The sequence below is a fragment of the Symphalangus syndactylus genome, chromosome 16 (genome assembly GCF_028878055.3).
Source record: "Symphalangus syndactylus isolate Jambi chromosome 16, NHGRI_mSymSyn1-v2.1_pri, whole genome shotgun sequence".
Taxonomy (NCBI): Eukaryota; Metazoa; Chordata; class Mammalia; order Primates; family Hylobatidae; genus Symphalangus; species Symphalangus syndactylus.
Window position 1 is genome coordinate 17,853,458 of NC_072438.2, and position 17,028 is coordinate 17,870,485.

At 45.1% G+C, this 17,028-nt stretch overlaps 1 protein-coding gene across 4 annotated transcripts in view; it reads right to left on the reverse strand.

Annotated features, from left to right (window-relative positions):
* The window catches only part of SLC2A9 (solute carrier family 2 member 9), a 254,664-nt gene that overhangs the window by 47,285 nt on the left and 190,351 nt on the right, over positions 1 to 17,028 (reverse strand). For all 4 annotated transcript variants that reach the window (XM_063619385.1, XM_063619388.1, XM_063619386.1 and 1 more), the window contains one exon: positions 7,559 to 7,686. In XM_063619385.1, the coding sequence (XP_063475455.1) occupies positions 7,559 to 7,686 (128 nt within the window). The remainder of the gene's footprint in view (positions 1 to 7,558; positions 7,687 to 17,028) is intronic.

Here is a 17,028-nt window from a genome sequence, read left to right on the forward strand (position 1 = left end):
ACCATTTACTAAATCTGAGACTGTTTGTCCCTCAGTTTCCATGATTGAAAAAGAGGATAATCATGGTACATGTAGGGTTGTTGTATGAATTAAATGAGACATTCCCTTTAAAGTGCCACATGCAGTAAATGTTCCACACCTGGGGGTGCTTAGCTCTTGAGACTGTGCCTTCTGCTCGTACAAAGACTTCAAGAGTAGTGTGGAGAAGGGGGAGAGTATGGGCTCTGAAGCCAGTCGAATGGGATTCAAATCCTGATCCCATTACTCACATGTTGTTCTAACACTTATGATGTGCCATTTAAGATAGAATTTCAATCCACTGAGCATCTGTTTCCTCATTTGCAACATGGTGATATATACCCACATATTGTTTTGAAGATGAAATGAGATACATCAATTTTGCATTCCACATCCTCCACACTCCCATCTGCAGGCGGAATGGACATCTGACTTATCAAGTCCAAAGTGGAGCCTTTAAAACTGCCTGCTCCAGCCCTCCTCATCTCTGCTGATGGCACCTCCATCCTTCTGATTGATTATGCCAACAAAAACACTTGGAGGCAGGCTGAGCTTCTCTTTCTCTCTCTCTCTCTCTCTCTCCCACCCACATCTACTCCATCAGGAAATCATGTTGCTCCACCTTGAAATGTATTCCAAATCTGAGGGTTTGTCACCACTTCTATTGTAACCTAATTTTGGTGCAATCCACCATCATGTTTTGCTTGGATTTTTGCAATAGCTTGTCAACTGATTTTCCTGCTTTTCACTTGAAGCATAATCTGAAGACTATTCTTAACAGACAAGCCAGAGTGATCCTGTTAAACAAAGGACAAAACTTGTCACTCCTCTGCTCAAAACCCACCATGACTTCCTCAGTCACCTGCAGGAGAGCCAAAGTCCTCACCATGGCCTCCAAGGCCACCGACCATGTGTCCCTCTTATTTCTCTGATCTTATTCTCCTCACTTTCTTTGCCCCAACTCCACTGCCTTTATGATTTCCCTCCAGTATTGGGCCTCAGAATCTTTGCACATGCTGTTCTGTCTTGCTGGAATAATCTTCGTTTAGGCCTCTGTATATCCTGCTTCCTTACTCCTCTTCATCCGACTTAAAGGTCATTTTCTCAGAGAGGTTTTCTTTGACTCTCATTTTGAAATAGCCCCTCCCAGCCCTGCTTCATTGCTCTTCAAAAACACTCATCACTGTGCAGCATTATAGTGTGCAACTGCCTGTTTATTAACCTTCTCCCTACCAAGAGGTAACTATCTGAAGGCAAGAGTCATCATTTTTCTTGTATTCCCAGAGCCCGGAGAGTGTCTGATATACAGTAGATGCTCTGAGTATCTTAGTGAGTGGATGGATGGACTGAGGCTCAGAGAGGCTTCCTGCCCTATCCCAGGCCACACTCAGGGCTTCCTAGGACCTCTCTGACACCCACACAGCTGCCTCTTACTTGGCTTTCTTTTCCCAAGGGACCTGATGGGTGTCACAAGGATTATTCTGTTTCACAAAATTCAGTCAAGAACATGTGGCTCAGCCGAGCACAGTAGCTCACGCCCGTAATCACAGCACTTTGGGAGGCTGAGGTGGGTGGATCACTTGAGGTCAGGAGTTCAGGACCAGCCTGGCCAACATTGTGAAACCCCATCTCTAATAAAATTACAAAAATTAGCTCGGCGTGGTGGCAGCCGCCTATTACCCCAGCTACTTGAGAGGCTGAGGCAAAGATTAAAACTGGACCCCTTCCTTATACCTTATACAAAAATTAACTCAAGATAGATTAAAGACTTTTTTTTTTTTTTTTTGAGGTGGAGTCTCGCTCTGTCACCCAGGCTGGAGTGCAGTGGCGCAGTCTCAGCTCACTGCAAGCTCTGCCTCCCAGGTTCACGCCATTCTCCTGCCTCAGCCTCCCGAGTAGCTGGGACTACAGGCGCCTGCCACCACGTCCAGCTAATTTTTTGTATTTTTAGTAGAGACGGAGTTTCACTGTGTTAGCCAGGATGGTCTCGATCTCCTCACCTTGTGATCCGCCCTCCTTGGCCTCCCAAAGTGCTGGGATTACAGGCGTGAGCCACTGTGCCTGGCTGGATTAAAAACTTAAATGTAAAACCCAAAACTATAAAAACCCTAGAAGAAAATCTAGGCAATACCATTCAGGACATAGTCACGGGCAAAGATTTCATGACAAAAATGTCAAAAAAAAAAAAAAGAGCAACAAAAGCAAAAATTGACAAATGGGATCTAATTAAACTAAAGAGCTTCTCTACTGCAAAAGAAACTATCATCAGAGTGAACAGACAACTTACAGAATGAAAGTTACTGCAATCTATCCATCTGACAAGGGTCTAATATCCAGGATCCACAAGGAACTTAAACAAATTTACAAGAAAAAACAACCTCATTAAAAAGTGGGCAAAGGACACAAACAGATACTTCTCAAAAGAAGACATTCATGTGGCCAAAAAAACATATGAAAAAAAGCTCAACATCACTGATCATTAGAGAAAGGCAAATCAAAACCACAATGAGATACTATCTCATGCCATTCAAAATGGCCACTATTAAAAAGTCAAGAAACAACAAACGCTGGCGAGCTTGCAGAGAAGAAGGAATGCTTTTACACTGTTGGTGGGAGTTTAAATTAATTCAATCATTGTGAAAGACAGCATGGTGATTCCTCAAAGACCTAGAGGCAGAAATGCCATTTGACCCAGCAGTCCCATTACTGGGTATCTACCCAAAGGAATGTAAATCATTGTATTATAAAGATACATGCATGTGTATATTCACTGCAGCACTAGTCACAATAGCAAAGACATGGAATCAACCCATATGCCCATCAATGATCGACTGGATAAAGACAACGTGGCACATATACAGCATAGAATACTATGTAGTCTTAAAAAGGAATGAGATCATGGCCTTTGCAGGGACATGGATGGAACTGGAAGCTGTTACCCTCTGCAAACTAACACAGGAACAGAAAACCAAACACTGCATGTTCTCACTTTTAAGTGGGAGCTGAACAATGAGAACACACGGACACATTGAGGGGAACAATACACACTGGGGCCTATCAGGGGTTTGCGGTGGAGGGAGAGTGTTAGGAAGAATAGCTAATGGACTCTGGGCTTAATATTAATACCTAGCTGATTAGTTGATCTGTGTATCAAACCACCATGGCATATGTTTACCTGTGTAACTAACCTGCACATCCTGCACATGTACCCCGAACTTAGAATAAAAGTTGAAGAAAAACAAAAAGCTCAGAAAAAGTTTGACTAGCCCTGCCTGTCTCACTCTGCTGAGGCATTCAGGATATGACCCAATATTCTTCAGGTTGAAAAGAATAATTTGCTCCCTTCCAGAATTTATTGAACTCAAACTGGATTTTACAACTCGAGTAGAATCAAGGAGGCATACATTTGCATGCAATTTTCTCTGAATCGGAAAATACTGGCACTCCACACTGGAGACTGTTTTTCGCAGGCTTTATAACAAACGGCCCAAGCAACACTGATGCTGACCACAGCAAATGCTGCCAACAGGATCCCAGAGCCAGCATGTGAAGGTGAGCATGAAGGGATGTGGGCTCCTCCCCACAACCACAGTGGCCTCCTTTCTCTGTTGGTGATAAGAGGGCTAAGGATTTTTCCTGTTTTACAGGTGAGGAAACTCAGGCTTGGAGAGGAAACCCATGCTTGAGGAGCATGCCCAGGGCCCTCTGCTAATACATGGGCTTCAACACAGGCGTGATTCATGCCGTTGTCTGTGGCTCTATTGGCTCAGATATTTTATTCTGAGGAAGAAGTCCAGGCCTCTTAGGGGTCTGTTTGGGGACTGGAATACATTTGCCACTGACACTTATTGGAATAAGTGAAACAGTCAAGATGTGTGAGTAGTTTCTCTTGGTGGCTGCTGTGGGCTGAACTGCGTCTCTCCTGAAATTTATATGTTGAGCCCTAAGCCCTAGCACCTCAGGATGTGATTAAGTTGAAATGAGATCATTAGGGTGGGCCCTAATCCAATATCCTGCTATTCTCATAAGAGAGGAGATGAGGACACAGATCGACACAGAAAGGCGACCATGCAAGGACACAGGGAGAAGATAGCTGTAAGGAACATGGTTGTGCTTTGGTCAAGGGTAGGCTGAGGTAAACATCCAGAGTGACTCAGTGAGTTTAGAGGGCAGGCGTGTAACTCCACTTGTTATCACAGCCATGTAGCCATAACAGGGGAAGGGCATCCCTTGGCCCTACACCACTGTTGTCTGTAAAAGGTATGACTGCCCTGCTGACACTGTACAGGCGCTCTCGCGCTGGTGCCCAGAGAAAGAGAGAGAGAACCAGAGCTGTCCAGCTGCAAAATGGAAAGAGGGGAGCCAGGACACAGCTCGAGTTCTGGTGCCCAGAGAAAGAGTTAAGCTGCTGACCTTGAAGGGCAAGCTGGCAGTGCAGCCATGTGTGGGAGCTGCTGGACCAAGCAGCCAAGACAGGGTGGACAGTGTGAGTCCTAGTGTGAATGAACTGCTGATGAGAGACTACATTGCACCTGCCTAAGGCCCCGAGTGCTCTTCCAGCTGTCTGCTCATCCACCCACTCCCTTCGGACCTCAGCATGAGCTGGAACCTGATCCTGGGGATAACAATTGGCATAGCTGTGAACTTGACAACAGCCATTTACAAGCCAAAGTGAGTGGCCTCAGAATTAATTAAGCCAGCTAAGCCCTTGAGCTCAGACTTCTACCTTCTAGAATTGTGAGAAAATAAATTTCTGTTGTCGAAGCTCCCTAGTCTGTGCTATTTGGTCATGGCGGCCCGAGGCCCGAGTAGATGAACACAGTAGCCCTTGATTGTGGCTGAGCTGGTTTTCAGAAGGGAGGTAGGTCAGAAATGGTTCATGTATGGCGTCTACAACACATACACGTTGCTCCCGTGGGCGGGTGTGGGTGGAGCTGTGGTGGGCTGGGGTTGGGGGATGTGACTCAGAACTTGTTAGCCCTGTATTTCTCTAATGCATTGATCATTGCTCACAGCAGTCCCCTGAGCCCAGCTCTCTAACTTGCTAAGCTCCTCTCCAGAAAGGAAATTAACCGTGGCTGCCTTCCTAGACTTGGGTCAGGAGGCTGACATTTCACAAAATACTAAACGTAACTACCTGCCCAGTGTCTCCATCTGTATGTCCAGCCTGGCTGTTCCTGCTCTGATGGTTCATCGACAGTCACACCTGCAATGTTTCCCGAATGACCCCTGAAAACCCAGACACCCTGGACATACCCAGCTGCTCAGGAACTGTTTCCAGAGGGGATTTGTTGCGAAAATGCCCACAGGCGTACGAAAAGGCTCATAAATGACAGGCAAGAGAAGCAAGAACAAAACAAAGAATTGATTCCAGTTTTTAGAAATACAAAAAATTATCTAGGTTTGGAAGTGCAGTGAAGTTACTACATCTCTCTGAGCTCATCCCCTTGCCTGTCAAAGGGCATGATACAGGCACTACCTCCTAGCACAGGCAGCGGTGGAATACTTGGGCACACAGCATGCTAAAGTGGCATGTTGGTGCTGTTAACACTCAAACTGTGGCAGGCAAGCAAGGTCTTTCACACCCCACACCCCCAAGTGGCTCAGAAGATAGTGGCCTGCTTCTCGGACATACACATCTCAGTACTGGGCCATGTGAAGATGCTGGAACTTCTCTGCTTAATTTATAAATGTGATGGGGAGACCATGTTGACAGAAGCAGCTTGAAGTTAACTTTTGCCACAAGAATGATGATTTTACTGACACCTGGCTCTGCTGGCTTTGGGCCAAACTGTAAAAAGCCACTTGAGGTTTAAAGTCAATTTAAAAGATAACTTGTTATGTTCTGACTGCAGCCATGTGAAGGTGTCCCAGGATGGGAGTAAATGAGTGTGGGACCTTGACTAACTCCATGGCTCATGGAGCCCCCAACAGCACTTATGTTTCAGAAATAGAGTGGTTGTTGCTAAAACACAAAGATGCCTTGAAAGTTACAGGGTGCGGCAACCTTCTGAGACGAGGAGGCCGTAGCAAGTGATGGATGGAGAGGGAAGTTGAGCACAAGGTGGTGAAGTGGAGAAACTGGGTTTGATGCTGACTGTGGGACCTGGGCCGACCATGTCTGCTTCCTGGACCTCCCTGCCTGTACAGTGGCAAGGATCAGAAACTCCAGCTCAGGACTGTGTGAGGGTGATGTGGGCACAGAAAGCCATGCATGGGGGAGGGGGGCGGCACAGAGCAACTGCTCTGTAACTGTGAATGCAGGAACAGCCACCATGCAGGCTTGGAGCTGGGGTGGCTGGGGCTTGGAGTGCCGCAAACACTGACCTTTGGCTCACCCAAGCTGGCAGCAGAATCTCTGGGATGTGTTGGGCTTGGCACTAGTAAATTAGCAGGCAGACTCCGAACTGAGTGTTCAGAATAGTTTGTGAGGGGAGGAGGACAGGATTGAAATAGCTCCTGAGAATGGAGGGTGATGTATCTGACAGATTCTCACCTTCTCCAGGTGCTACCACCCAGCACTGAGGGCAGCAGGGAGCCCTGGTGGGCATTTGAGCAGGGATGCTTCATTCTCCTTCTGCAAATGCTTCTGGGCCCCTTGCTCTGTGCAGAGGGCTTGCAAAGCCTTTTATGTTCCTGCTCCCAGATAACTCTCTGATCTGATCCTCTGTCTCGTCCATCTTTCTTGCTCACTCTGTTTCTGTCATATAGGCCTCTGGGTGGTTTCTTACACAGGCCAAATACAGCCCTGCCTAAGGGCCCTTGCACTTGCTGTTTTTCTAGCCAGGACTTCACCATTTCTGGACAGCTCTGCTCTCTCACTTCACTCAGGCCTCTGAGCAACTGTCACCTCCTTCCAGAGCCCTTCATGACTGCCCCATTTCAAATAGCACTTCTGCCTCTTTTGTTTCCCCGTTCAGCTCCAGGACCAGGAAACACAGGCTTTGTTACCAGTCTATCCTCATTGCCTAGAATAGTGCCTGGCACACAGCTGGGACTCAACATATATATGTGTTGAATTAATGAATTCGGTTTCCAATGAATAGATTCTTTCCCTACCCAAAAAGACTTGTATCTGATTCTTGAGTATGTGGGCATTTTCCTACTGATCACTGTCACCCTTGGGACAATGATCCCATTAGCTGTGGTTATGATGATGACAACGAGGATGTTAAATAGGTGGTGGTTTGCAGTGTGCACTGGAACTATTAGATGGAATTTGTCTTACACAGTGATGACCACATTGTAAAAATGATAAGTAGGTTGTAGGTTTGAGTTGCTAACCTAGGAGTCCTTGCATACCGTCAGCAATGGGTAGCCCACGCCCTCTGAAGCAGCCCACAGCATTCAGGTCTAGGAAGGCACAGGAAAGAGAAAGGGATGAAAGGTTTTGCCCGAAGCATAGTTTCTTCCTTCCTTAGGAAAATAGCATGAGTTTCCAGTTGAGAGGAGAGATATCAACTTTGCTCTATGAATCACTCCTCAAGGGCTGCAGAATCAAAGGGAACCCCATGGGCAAAAGACTCCTTGTCAGTCATACCTGGATGAATGGGAAGAGGAGCCCAACAGCGAAGTTGGAGAGCCAGTTGACGGTACCTGCGATGATGAAGGCAGCTGGCCGCTGAGATTGCTGGAAGAACTCACCAGTCAAGATGAACGGGATGCCACCTGCAGTGTGTGAGCCAGGACATGGAATTAATCACTCTGAGAAGGTCATGCCTCCAGCATCCATCTCCATCTGCCACACTTTAGAGCCCCCCGCCGCCCCTTGACTGGATGTGTAGTGGGCCCCAGTTCCTGAGTCGCCCTGGTGGCTTAGTGTTACTCAGTGGAGACATCATAGATATTGCGGTGGGACAAGTTTTATTTTGAGAGACTGTCCTGTGCAATTGCAGGGCATTTATTACCCTTTACTTTCTGATGCCAGGAGAGCCTCCAGTCACCACCACAACCCAAGCTACCCCCATACATTTCCAAACTCACATGTGGTCTCAGGTCTATACCCTTCCATTCCTCCATATCCTGTACAGTGAGACTGGTGATCGTGCCCTGTGCCCAGACTGGGACCTAGGGCTCAGCATGACTGCTGGGATCCCACTTGAACCTCCCCATCTCCAGCTGGAGTCACCACTCTGCCAATGAGATCTGCACCTGGGTGTTTCTCAGACAAGACAGAGTGGGTAATGGATGGGAAATCCCTCGGGGACTTTTATTAAACTCTAGAGAGACACAACACAATTTGGAAATTACTAGGCTGGAGCCATTCACTGTGTCAACATCCAACAATTATTTATGTGCTGGGGCTGTTCCAACAGTGAGGTCAAAAGCAACATGTCTTTGCTTTAATGGGGAACCCTTGTCTGCTGGGGTGACTTGTTCATTAAAATGGGAGTGAGCCCAGGAATGGAAAACCAAACATCGTATGTTCTCGCTCATAAGTAAGAGCTAAGCTACGAGGATGCAAAGGCATAAGAATGATACAACTGGGGCCAGGCGCGGTGGCTCACACCTGTAATCCCAGCGCTTTGGGAGGCAGAGGCCGGTGGATTACATGAGGTCAGGAGTTTGAGACCAGCCTGACTAACATGGTGAAACCCCATCTCTACTAAAAATACAAAAATTATCTGGGCTTGATGGCGCATGCTTGTAATCCCAGCTACTCGGGAGGCTGGGGCAGGAGAATCGTTTGAACCCAGAAGGTGGACGTTGCAGTGAGCCAAGGTCACGCATATTGCACACCAGCCTGGGCAACAAGAGTGAAACTCCCTCTCAAAAAAAAAAAAAAAAAAAAAAGATAAAAGAATGATACAACAGACTTTGGGAACTTGGGGGAAAGTGGGGAGGAGGGTGAGGTATAAAATACCACAAATTGGGTGAATGTATACTGCTCGGGTGATGGGTGCATCAAAATCTTGGAAATCACCACTAAAAAACTTATTCATGTAACCAAACACCACCTGTTCCCAAAAAAACCTATGGAAATGAAAAAATAAAAATAAAAAAGGGGAGTGAGCAAATGAATAAATAAATATAAATACAAAATGTGATAAGCATTCTGGAGGAGATGCACTGTCTATTTTGGCAGTGGGTGGAGAAGGATGCTCTGGGGAGGAGATGGTGGAGATGTGGATTGAAGAAGGAAAGGTGGCGCCTGAAGATCTAGGGAAGATCATGCCGGGTGGAGGGAGGGGCAGGCACAGGTCCTACAGGTGAAAGGATTGGACCAAGGTCTCTACAACAGGGGCCAATCTGTCCAGACACCTGAAGGAGGAAGAGATGAATGGGGCGAGGTAGCAAATGTGAGCAGGGCCAATGAAGCAGCCTCTTGTAGATCATGGAGAGGGGTTTGCAGCTGAAGAAAACCACTTTGGGCTGCTATGCAGCAGTTGAGGTGATCAATTTGCATTTCACAGAGATCACTGCTGATGGAGAAAAGCCCGGAGGGTGTAGGAGTGGATGCAGGGGGCTGTTGGGGCAGTCCAGGGAGGAGGCAATGGTTGTTTAGGAGGGCTCAGATCACGGCAGGTGAGATGAAAGGAAGGGGCTGAATTTGGAGACAATTCCTCCATTGAGGTAAAGCTTTCGAGGTAAGCATTGCACATACACAATCACTTAGCAAGCCGACCCAACCAAGCAGCCCAGGGTGACAAAGCCACAAAGCCAGGGCCAACTAAAGTCTGAATCTCTCCAGACCTTTCAAAGTTATCACCCCACTATGTTGCCAGCAAGGCTTGCACTCCAACAAATCAAAAACGACTCGGAATGGACCGTCCCCTCACCTCCCACTATGCTGTGAGCCCCCCTGAGCAGGCACTATCTCCATTTGCCTGGCATTTCCCACAGAGTAGATACTCCATCAATATTTACCTACATAAGTTAAATGCTCAAAAGTTGATTTTGATAAGATTTGATATGCTGTTCACTACAAAAATATTAGACTCTATATTTAAATATATCTATTGAACTGTGTGAGAACAATGATTACACACTGAAATGTAATGAAACCAGCCTTTGGGTCTGCAGAATATTTCATTGTCAGAAAGTGTTTGTGTCACACATGCAGTTGGTCCTGCAGCTAACACCACTGGGAATCAGTTCACAGCAATTCTAAAGCCTGAACAGGGTTAGGTGATGATGTTTCACTTCTGTGTCTTTCCTAGGTGTGTTTTTGGAAGCACCTGTGGATAACTCAGTACTTCTGATGCTGGTACAATGGGTTGTGGTACATCAATGTACAATGCAGTAGAACACTGACAAATTGCCTCCTGGTACATCTCTTTGTTTCTTCAGGGCTTGAGGCCATGACTTGTTTATTGGTTAAGGCTCCTGATCCTAGCACAGTGCTGAACACATACCAGGTGCTCTGTAAATGTTTGCAGGATTGATGAAAGAATAAATGATTAGGATGCCAGGGAATTCATGGTACATTGATATCAGATCCTCTCTTTCACTAGGCCTTCAGATCAAGCCCTAAGCAACCATGAGGAGCCTGCACAGCGCCATTGTACGCAGGTGTTTTCATTCCCGTTATCTCCCTTGATCTTCACAACCAGAGAAGGTGGTAAAGCACAGTGGACTGGAGCTTGGGCTTTGCTGTTAGTAAGAACAGGTTTAAGTCCTATCTCAGCTAAATCTTTCTAGAACGGAATTCTCTCACCTGTAAAGTGATGATAGTAGGAGCTTACTACTGGGGGTATTTGTGAGCATGAAATGAACTACTAAATGCAAACACTTAGTATAAGTCTTGCACATGAAAGGCACTCAATAGATGTTAGACACTATAATAATAATAAAGACTCCTCTGCATTATATTCCCCATTTTATGATGAGTCAGCTGAAGCTTAGAGAAGGGGAGTGATATATGCAAGGTTTCTTAGCAAGAAGTGATGGTGATGAAGAAGATGATGATGGTAATGATGATAACGATGGTGCTTCTGTAGCTGCTGGTGAAGATGATGATGGTAACTGTGGCAGGCATTATGAAAAGCACTTTACAAGGTCTCTACAAGGAGAACTACGAACCACTGCTTAAAGAAATCATAGATGGCACAAACAAATGGGAAAACATTCCATGCTCATTGATAAAAAGAATTAATATTGTTTAAATTGCCCACAGCAATTTATGAATTCAATGTTATTCCCATTAAACTACCATTGACATTCTTCACAGAGCCATAAAAAACTATTTTAAAATTCATATGGAGCCAAAAAAGAGCTTGAATAGCCAAGGCAATGCTAAGCAAAAAGAACAAAGCTGGGGGCATCATACTACCTGACTTAAAACTATACTACAGAATTATAGTAACCAAAACAGCATGGTGCTGGTACAAGAACAGATACATAGACCAATGGAACAAAATAGAGAACCCAGAAATAAGACTGTGCACCTACAACTATCTGATCTTTGACACACCTGACAAAAACAAGCAATGGGGAAAGGACTGTATTCAATAAATGTTGTTGGGATAAATGGCTAGCCATTTGCAGAAGATTGAAACTGGACTCCTCCCTTACACCATATACAAAAATAAACTCAAGATGGATTAAATACTTAAATGTAAAACCCAAAACTATAAAAACCCTGGAAGACAACCTAGGCAATACCACTCGACAAATAGGCACAGGCAAAGATTTCATGATGAGAACACCAAAAGCAATTGCAACAGAAGCAAAAATTGACAAATAGGTTATTTATCCACCATGTCTCATCAGTCACTCATTGAGTGTTACACTTTGAGCAGTGCTTTTGGCCTGCCACAATGTGGGCTGAGAGAGCTGGGGAAGTCCTCAAGCAAAAAGCCACATACGGGAGCAATTGTAGGTCTGTCCGAGAATCACAAAAGGGTGTGGACAAGGGGATTTGGGGAAGGTAACAAGAATCTTTGCTACTGCCATCTATTCCTTAAGTGCTTAACTTCTCAGTGACTATTGCAATAATCAGGTAGCCATTGCTAATAACAACAGTGAAGAAAATCTTTATATCATATGCACCTAAGTACTAGTTTCAGGCGTTGGGGTATAGCACTAGGGTTAAGAACATGGGGTGGAGGTCCCACACTCTAATTAGGAGTGTGCAGTGGGGGTCTTACCCTAAAGTTAGGGGCCTGAGGTGAGAGTGTAACACTATAGTTAGGGGGCTGGGTGGGTGTCTGATACTACAGTTTGGAGCATGCTGCTTGAATCAGACCATCTGGGTTAGAGTCTTGGCTCTGCCACTTGCAGGCTCTGTGTGACCTTGGGCAAATTAGTTCACTTTTCTGGCTCGAATTTCCTCCTCTATAAAGCAAAGACACTGGAATTGATTTTATGGGGCCATTGCAAAGCTTAAAGGACCTAATGCAGATAATACACATTGAATTGTGTCTGAGGTGTGATGAACACTCAATAGCTTCTAGTGATTATTATTATTATTCAGAAGAAGCATGTTCCAGGAGAATATTAATCCTGTGATCTGAATAAGCTTCCTGGCTCCTGGATCCCATGGACACTGAGCCACACTTGTTGACTAACTGTTTTTCCTGAGTGGGTGGTTTGCCCGCCAATTTGCTTTGGCAGAAAAGGGCTTCCCCAATAACGTATAGTTGCTCTTGCCTTAGTGGCACATGCACTGTGGAAAAGGAAACCAGATTTGAATCCATGCATTTGAGGTATAGAATCCTAGGATACTGCCTAGGACTCTAGGTACAATAAAAACTCCTATTTTACAGATTAGGAAAATGAAGCTCAGAGAGGGAAATGTATTTGCTCAAGGTCATAAAACTTGGTGGAAGAGCCAGATTTAGTAAAAAAAAAAAAAAAAAAAAAAAAAAAAGTCCCTCTGACTCCTTTCTTTACAGAATATCAAGAGGTGATATGGCTTGAGGTATATGTCCCTCACCTTGAAATTATTTTATTCCCCTGTTTCTTTCTCCCCATCTCTCCTTCCCCACTCATTTTTCTCCCCTCTTGCCAGGAAAATAGAAAATATGTGCTGATTAATTGAGTATTCTATGTAAAAAATTGCCAAGTCATTTAAAAAATTCTGTCGATATCCTAAAAATATTCCTAATAATTTTGAGACATTATCTACTTCATTAATAATGCCATTATTTTTCCTTCAGAAATGTTCATAAGCAAAGAAATATTCTTCCCCCTCATTGGTAAATTCCTAATAGTTATATTTAGTTATGTTCAAGTGAAAAGGAATTGCATTATGCACGTTCTTCATATGAGAATTACTTTTTAAAAATTGTCTTTTCCTCCAGATCTCTGTTCTCTGTGAATCTGTGCTCCAGCTCAGCTTGTCTAACAACCAAGCTGTCTTGTGGCAACAGCGCCCTGGTGTCTATAGTGAGGAACTATCTGATACCTTTCTTTCTCCAGAGATAAACCTGATATAAATTCCTATCACTTTACCTACTAGCTATGTGACCACATGTATCTATGGTTCTCAGTTTTCTCATCTATAAACTGAAGATAACAATAGCTCCTACTTAGTTTTGTTTTGTGCGTTAAATGAGACTGTGCTTAGCAACGCACACCTGTGGTATTTCTGTAAAGACAGCTTTGTTATTTCTGCTTCCAGCAACGTTTCCTACATATTATCTTTAGGCCCTTTCTCCCTTCCCTCTATTTTCTAACTCTTGCCCACGTACACTAGAACAAGTTCAATTTTTTTTTTTTTTGAGACAGAGTCTTGCTCTGTTGCCCAGGCTGGAGTGCAGTGGTGCAATCTCGGCTCACTGCAAGCTCCACCTCCCGGGTTCATGCCATCCTCCTGCCTCAGCCTCCTGAGTAGCTGGGAATACAGGAGCCCACCACCACGCCCGGCTAATTTTTTGTATTTTTAGTAGAGATGGGGTTTCACCGTGTTAGCCAGGATGGTTTCGATCTCCTGACCTCGTGATCTGCCTGCCTCGGCCTCCCAAAGTGCTGAGATTACAGGCGTGAGCCACTGCGCCCAGACAAAAGTTCAATTTTAATTTTATTTTTGAATAAAAGAAATAAAGGACAACTGCCCAAACTTTTCATTAATTCATATTTATTAAAATTATTCCAATGGAACCACGATCATCAATTTCTAAAGCCCTTCAAAATGCCCATAAACCCCCTTAGAAATTTCCTTAAATGTGTCCATATGTTACCTAATCCTTTAAATAAATTTTCTGTTTAGCACCATGTTTAAAAATAACTCTTTTCTTTTATTGAAATATAATAATTTTGAAAACTCTTCATGGGCATTCTGTTTTGTTCATGTAAAAAGACTTAATCTTGTTTATCCATTCGTTCATCTATTTCCATCCAACATTTACATGTCAAGTCCTGTGCTAGGCATTTGCAGACTCTACTAGTTGATGTAAGAACTATCTTGGGAGGCAGTTATTCTAAATCCATTTAACTGGTGAGGAAGTTGCGACCCAGAGTAGAGAGTGACTTGCTCAAGGTGGCACGAGCAGTAAATGATAGACTTGGCTCCGAAACCAAGAGATCCGGACACAGGTAAGAGACTGTCTCCTCTGCCCTTTCTCTAGGACAGACATTTGAGAATTTGAAAATGCACAGGCTCCCAAACAGATTTGTTCCATGACAACAGCCAAGATATATCAGCAATTAGAACTCATGCCCTGCAGCCTGTTGGAAAGGGTGGGACTGGAGTGCACACAGGAAGCTCCACCCCTCACAGGATGTACGCGAGGTCTGTCCTCTCATTTCCGAGAGCAGCTTAGACACCCACCTCCTCAGGCATGTGCTTCCTAGGTAGGGAGGCAGGGGAGGCTGCTGAGCAACCAGGGATGAGGAGGTATGGCTGATGCTTCCTGGGGGCTCCTTGCAGAGCCTTGACTCACCCTGACTCTCAGTGGGCTCCTCTGGCTCTGCCGACCACCAGGTGGGAGGCTTTGGTCCTTCTCTAGACCTCAGTTTCCTTGCCTATAATCTCACTTAATGAGCTATTTAAAATCTCAGTAAAGTCGAAACCTTGATAGTGCTTACTTGGCACATGGCAAATTATTACCATGTGGAGGTGGCCAGGCTAGTAGCTAAGACCACTGGCACTAACTCTTGCCCAAGTAACCAATAGAAAGCTCAATTGTAATTCCATTTTTACATAAAAGAAATAAAGTGCACTGCCCAAACTTTTCCTTAATTCATATTTATTAAAATTATTCCAATGGAACCACTATCATCAGTTTCTAAAGTCCCCCCACCAAATGCCTAGAAATCTCCTTAAAAATCTCCACAAGTGTGTCCACATGTCACTTAATCCTTTAGATATATTTTCTCTTAGTCACCAGGTTTAACCCAGTTTAAATTCCCACCCCTCCACTTCCAAGTTGTGTGACCACAGGTAAGTCATATCTCTGGCTCTCCATTTTCTTGTACATAAAATGAGGACAGAACAGGAGTTCCTGCCTCTTAGGTCTGTACTGGGGATTAAATGAGATAATGTTTAGTGACGTGTTTAATGTGTGGCTGTATTAGTCCGTTTTCACACTGCTGTAAAGAACTACCTGAGACTGGGTAATTTATGAAGAAAAGAGGCTTAATTCACTTACAGTTCTGCATGGCTGGAGAAGCCTGAGGAAACTTATGATCATGGCGGAAAGGGAAGGGGAAGCAAGTATATCTTACTGTGGCAGAGCAGGGGAGAGAAAGTGAAAGCGGAGATGTCATACACTTTTAAATCATCAGATCTCATGAGAACTCACTCACTATCATGAGAACAACATAAAGGAAACCACCTCTATGATCCAATCACCTACAACCAGGTCCCTCCCCTGACACATGGGGATTACAATTTGACATGAGATTTGGGTGGGCACACAAAGCCAAACCGTATCAGTGGCAAAGGCCCAATCAATATCAATGATTATGGCGATTCCTCTTCTGCTTCTCATTAATCCCCCCAGTGTTTGCTGGCCAGCATAAGTAACTATGCAAGCCTGTGGTCTCACCACATGGGATGTGTTTTCTTTTTTTTTTTTTTTTTTTTTTTTTTTTGAGACGGAGTCTCGCTCTGTCGCCCAGGCTGGAGTGCAGTGGCGCGATCTCGGCTCACTGCAAGCTCCACCTCCCGGGTTCACGCCATTCTCCTGCCTCAGCCTCTCCGAGTAGCTGGGACTACAGGCGCCCGCCACCACGCCCGGCTAATTTTTTGTATTTTTAGTAGAGACGGGGTTTCACCGTGGTCTCGATCTCCTGACCTCCTGATCCGCCCGCCTCGGCCTCCCAAAGTGCTGGGATTACAAGCGTGAGCCACCGCGCCCGGCCGGGATGTGTTTTCTAAAAAAAAAAAAATGGAAAGGAGACTTCTCCAGGAATGGGCATGAGACATGAGCATGTATTTAATTAGGCAAAAGGGGGAGGTCCCTCCACCACTATCTTATTCTCCATCACAGCCTCATGTTTATTTATTTCCATGGATTGCATCATCATCTTTGCATTTATCTTTTGCTTGTTCATTGTGCTCCTTGAGGGCAGGCATTTTGTCTCTTTTTCTCACTGTTGCTTCCCCCATAGCAAATCATGTCTGTCTCTTGGGTGCTTGACAGATGTTTGCTGAACGTGTAGATGAAGGGAAAATGATGATAGCTAAACAGATCTTTTAAGAATGAGTGGAAATTCTTTTTTTTTTTTTTTTTTTTGAGACCGAGTCTCGCTCTGTCGCCCAGGCTGGACTGCAGGCACCCGCCACCACGCCCAGCTAATTTTGTATTTTTAGTAGAGACAGGGTTTTTGCATGTTGGTCAGGCTGGTCTCAATCTCCTGACTTTGTGATCCGCCTGCCTCGGCCTCCCGAAGTGCTGGGATTATAGGCATGAGCCACCGCACCCGGCCGGAAATTCTTTATGCAGTTGAGGAGATGGAGGGCTAACCAGGGTGCAGGTTCGGTGAGAGCCCCGGGCTGCAATGGGGAGGTGGGACAGCAGAGGCATCTTGTGAGGGGCCAGCAGGGGTTGATTCTAGGGTGTCTAGTAGGCCATGCTTGGGGCAGGAGTTTGCAGGCAGAAGCTGTAGGCCCGTTGAAGGGTT